Source organism: Penaeus monodon, unplaced genomic scaffold, assembly GCF_015228065.2.
Source record: "Penaeus monodon isolate SGIC_2016 unplaced genomic scaffold, NSTDA_Pmon_1 PmonScaffold_340, whole genome shotgun sequence".
Classification (NCBI taxonomy): Eukaryota; Metazoa; Arthropoda; class Malacostraca; order Decapoda; family Penaeidae; genus Penaeus; species Penaeus monodon.
In genome coordinates this window covers 20,001-25,000 of record NW_023658120.1, presented here as the reverse complement: position 1 = coordinate 25,000, position 5,000 = coordinate 20,001, and the positions used below count along the sequence as shown (strand labels likewise).

Below are 5,000 nucleotides of genomic sequence, written 5' to 3'. Positions count from 1 at the left end.
TCTCTCGTCCCTCCTCTCCCTCCTCCTTTCCTCACCTCTCTCTTTCTCTGTCTCAATCTCTCTCTCTCCCTCTCTCTCCATCGCTCTCAGTCGCTCTCTCTCTCTCTTCTCTTTTCCTCTCTCTCTCTCTCTCCTTCATCTCTCGCTCCTCTCTCTCTTTCTCCTTTCCTCTCCTTTCTCCTCTCTCTCTCTCTCTCTCTTCTCTGTCTCTCGCTCTCTCTCTCTCCCTTTCTCTCTCTCTCTCCCTTTCTCTTTCTCTCTCTCTACTCTCCCTTTCTCTCTCCCTTTCTCTCTCTCTCCCTTTCTCCCTTTCTCCCTTACCTTCTCTCCTGGTCCGCCTGGGGGTCCGTTGGGGCCAATCTCGCCCTTTTCGCCCGGATCTCCCTTGTCACCCTTCGAAGGGAGATTAACGATGTTCTCAGGTCGCAGGTCCTGACCAGGGAGACCCGGTTCTCCCCTGTCTCCTCTATCTCCCTTAAAACCGTTTGCGCCTGGTTCTCCCTTGACGCAAGTGCCTGGTCGGCCGTCAATGCCAGGTCGGCCGGGGGTTAACTGACAAAAAAAAGAAAAATACCTTTAAGGGGGGGGGAGGGGGAGAGAGCAGGGGGGGTTAGATTGTGGGTGGATGACGACCTGTTGGGTGGGGTGGGAGGGAGGGAGGTAGGGGGGAGGGTGGTGTTAGATTGTGGGTGGAAGGGAGGGAGAAAGGGAGGGAAGGGAGAGAGGGAGAAAGGAAGGGAGGGAGAAAGAGAGAGAGAGATGGATGGATAGATAGATAGATAGAAAGAGAGGGAGAGAGAGAGGGAGAGGAGGGGAGGATGGAGGGAGGGAGAGAGAGAGAAGAGAGAGAGAGAGAGAGAGAGCGAGAGAGAGAGAGAGAGAAGGAGAGAGAGAGAGAGAGAGAGAGAGAGAGAGAGAGAGAGAAGAGCGAGAGAGAGAGGGAGGGAAGAGAGAGAGCGAGCGAGAGAGAGAGAGAGAGAGAGAGAGAGGAGAGAGAGAGAGAAGAGAGAGAGAGAGAGTAGGAGAGAGAGGAGAGAGAGAGAAGATAGATGAGCAGCTATAGAGAGAGCTCCGCGACTTCATAGCGCTTCTCGCGCTCTCTATCTCGATAGCTCTCTGAGCACTCTATATCTGAGAGCTTCGGCTGCTCTCCCTGGCCCGCTCACATCTAATGTCGCATACGAGAGCCTATCTTTGGAGAACCGCTCAATGAAGAAATAAAGATCGAACCGAAATGATATCCAGCCAGCCACTCCCCAACCCAACAACCCCAACCAAACAAAAAAACACATACAAAATAATATATATCTCTCTATCTATAATAATAATATCTATATATATATATATATATATATATCTCTATCTATATATTTGCCCAGACGCAAAATTTAAAGGTAATGATAAATAGGATCATTAACACAAAAATAATTGTCAATTGTTTAATAAGATATATTATTTACATATATATTATTATATATTATTATATATTATTTATATTGGAAATAGAGACAAAAATATAAAAGGTACTAGATAAACAGAAAAAATATAAAGTAGTACTAGATAAAACAGAAAAAATATTAAACTAGATAAATATATATTGATTAACATGATACATATAGAAATCATACTAGATAAACAGATATACATTGTCACTAGATAAAATATTAATAATACTAGATAAATAGATATATAAAAAAAATATGATACTAGACAAACAGAGATGTTTGACACTAGAAAAAATATACTAGATGAATAGAGATATTTAGACCATATATATATATATATATATATATATATATATATATATATATATAATCTACTAGCTGAATAGATAAAAATATTATACTAGAATTAGATATATTTAGTCTCCTAGATCAAAAAACCAAAAATACTAGACAAATAGATAAAAATATTGTAATAGATAAATAGAGATACTTGAACCCGAGATCAAAATACTAGATAAAGAGATATATATAGTTTACTAGATAAATAGATATACTTCTACTCCACATGAAAATATGAAAAAAAAAAAATTATATAAAAAGATGTAAATATTATACTAGATAAATAGAGATATATAGATTCTAGATAAAAAAATACTAGATAATTAGGCAAAAATCTCCTAGATAAATAGAGATACTTTGACCCTAAATAAAAAGAATAAAAATACTAGATAATTAGGCAAAAATCTCCTAGATAAATAGAGATACTTTCACTCTAACAAAAAATACTAGATAAATAGATAAAAATCTCCTAGATAAATAGAGATAATCTGCCCCTCCCCCCCTAGAAAAACAAAACACACTCACCATCAAACCCTTTATCCCTTAATTATATAAATTCTTAATTATATAAATCCTTAATTATATAAATCCTTAATTATATAAATCATCTACTAGATAAATAGATAAAAAAAATCTCCTAGATAAAACTCTACTAGATAAATAGAAAAAAATACTAGATAAAACTCTACTAGATAAATAGAAAAAATACTAGATAAAACTCTACTAGATAAATAGAAAAAATACTAGATAAAACTCTACTAGATAAATAGAAAAAATACTAGATAAAACTCTACTAGATAAATAGAAAAAATACTAGATAAAACTCTACTAGATAAATAAAAAAAATACTAGATAAAACTCTACTAGATAAATAGAAAAAATACTAGATAAATAGGGATATTCTGCCCTCTAGCTAAAATATATACATATTTAATAAATAAATAAATAAATAAACCATACCCTTATTAATCGAACCCTTATTAATAGAGATATATTATAATTAAATAGATAACTTAATTAAATAAATTATCAGCTAAAAAAAATAAATAAAAATCTACTAGATAAACAGAAAAAAAAAAATACTAGATGAATAGGGAAAAAAAATCTACTAGATAAATAGAGATAATCTGCCCTTGGCTTGAAAAAAAAATGTATAATAAATAAATAAATAAACAAATAAATAAATAAAAAAAATAAGCATCGAACCCTATCTCCCTTAAAACAAACTACTAGATAAATAGATAAAATCTACTAGATAAACAGAAAAAATCTACTAGATAAACAGAAAAAAGTACTAGATAAATAGAGATAATCTACAAAATATATATATATATATATATAAAATAAATAAATAAATAAATAAAAATAAACCATACTCACCATCGAACCCTATCTCCCTTAAAACAAACTACTAGATAAATAGATAAAAATCTCCTAGATAAACAGAAAAAAGTACTAGATAAACAGAAAAAAGTACTAGATAAATAGAGATAATCTACAAAAAAAAATATATATATATATATATTATATATATATATATAAATAAATAAATGAAAAAAATAAACCAACTCAATGTCGAACCCTATCCCGTAAAACAAACTACTAGATAAATAGATAAAAATCTACTAGATAAACAAAAACAAAAGTACTAGATAAATAGAAAAAAGTACTAGATAAACAGAAAAAAGTACTAGATAAATAGAAAAAAGTACTAGATAAACAGAAAAAAGTACTAGATAAATAGAAAAAAGTACTAGATAAATAGAGATAATGTACAAAAAAAAAATACAAATAAAAATAAATAAATAAATAAATAAATAAATGGAAATAAACCATACTCACCGTCGAACCCTATCTCCCTTAAAACCCTGAATTTCAGGGTGAAATTCAGGGTGAAATAGATAAATAGATAGAAATCTACTAGACAAACAGAAAAAAGTACTAGATAAATAGAAAAAAGTACTAGATAAATAGAGATAATCTACAAAAAGAAAAAATATATATATATATATAAATAAAATAAATAAATAAAAATAAACCACACTCACCGTCGAACCCTGGATCCCCCTTATCTCCCGTGAGCCCTGGCAGGCCCTGAATCCCATCTCGCCCTGGGAAACCCCTTTCACCCTTGGCCCCCGTCTCTCCCCTTAACCCTGGGCTGCCCCTGTCACCCTTAGGGCCGGGAGGGCCGGGCCGCGCGAAGGCAGCCTCACCCTTCTCGCCCTTAGGGCCAGAGAGACCCGGCTTGCCTGGGAGACCCTGAGGGAGGGAGGGGGAGAAGGAGAGGGAGGGAGGAGAGGGGGAGGGAGGAGGAGGGAGGGGGAGGGGAGGGGGGGGAGAAGGAGAAGGAGAGGGAGAAGGAGAGGGAGAAGGAGAGGGAGAAGGAGAGGGAGGGAGAAAGAGAGGAAGGAGGGAAAGGGAGGGGGAAAGGGAGGGGGGAAAGATGGAATTAATACAAGTCGTGATAATTTACATAATTTATATAAGTAATTAATATAATAATTAATATTATATAATATAAATCGTAATAATTGACATAATCATTTTGATATAAATCGTGATAATTAATATAATTAATTTATGAAATGTAATAATTAATATTAATAACATTTGATATAAATCGTTATAATTACACACACACACACACACACACACACACACACACACATATATATAATATATATATATATATATATATATATATATATATATATATATATATATACAGACATACATACAGACATACATACAGACATACATACAGACATACATACAGACATACATACAGACATACATACATACATACATACATATATATATATATATATATATATATAATATATATATATATATATATATATATAACACATACACACACACACCCCCCCCCCTTACCTCCTTCCCCGGCAACCCTGCAGGGCCTGGCTGGCCGTCCTCTCCCCTCTCCCCTGGGTAGCCAATGGCCCCAGGCGGACCCCTAAGACCAGGGGGGCCCAGGAAGACCCTCAGGGCCTGCCTCACCCTTCACACCCTTCTCACACTCGCCGCACTCGCAGTCCAGGCCGCGGTCACCCTTCTCGCCGTTGCGTCCTGGGGGGGGGGGGGGAGAGGAAAAGGGTGAATTCAGGGTGAAATAGGGTGAAATAGGGTGAATTCAGGGTGAAATAGATTGAATTCAGGGTGAAATAGATTGAATTCAGGGTGAAATAGATT

The 5,000-nt window shown here is 35.1% G+C and overlaps 1 protein-coding gene across 1 annotated transcript in view; it reads right to left on the bottom strand.

Annotated features, from left to right (window-relative positions):
* The window catches only part of LOC119570639 (collagen alpha-2(IV) chain-like), a gene marked incomplete at both ends in the record, with an annotated part of 41,544 nt that overhangs the window by 17,966 nt on the left and 18,578 nt on the right, over positions 1–5,000 (bottom strand). The window contains 5 exon segments of the mRNA XM_037918294.1: positions 322–552; positions 1,717–1,730; positions 3,833–4,046; positions 4,683–4,784; positions 4,786–4,877. Coding sequence (XP_037774222.1) covers positions 322–552; positions 1,717–1,730; positions 3,833–4,046; positions 4,683–4,784; positions 4,786–4,877 — 653 coding nt within the window.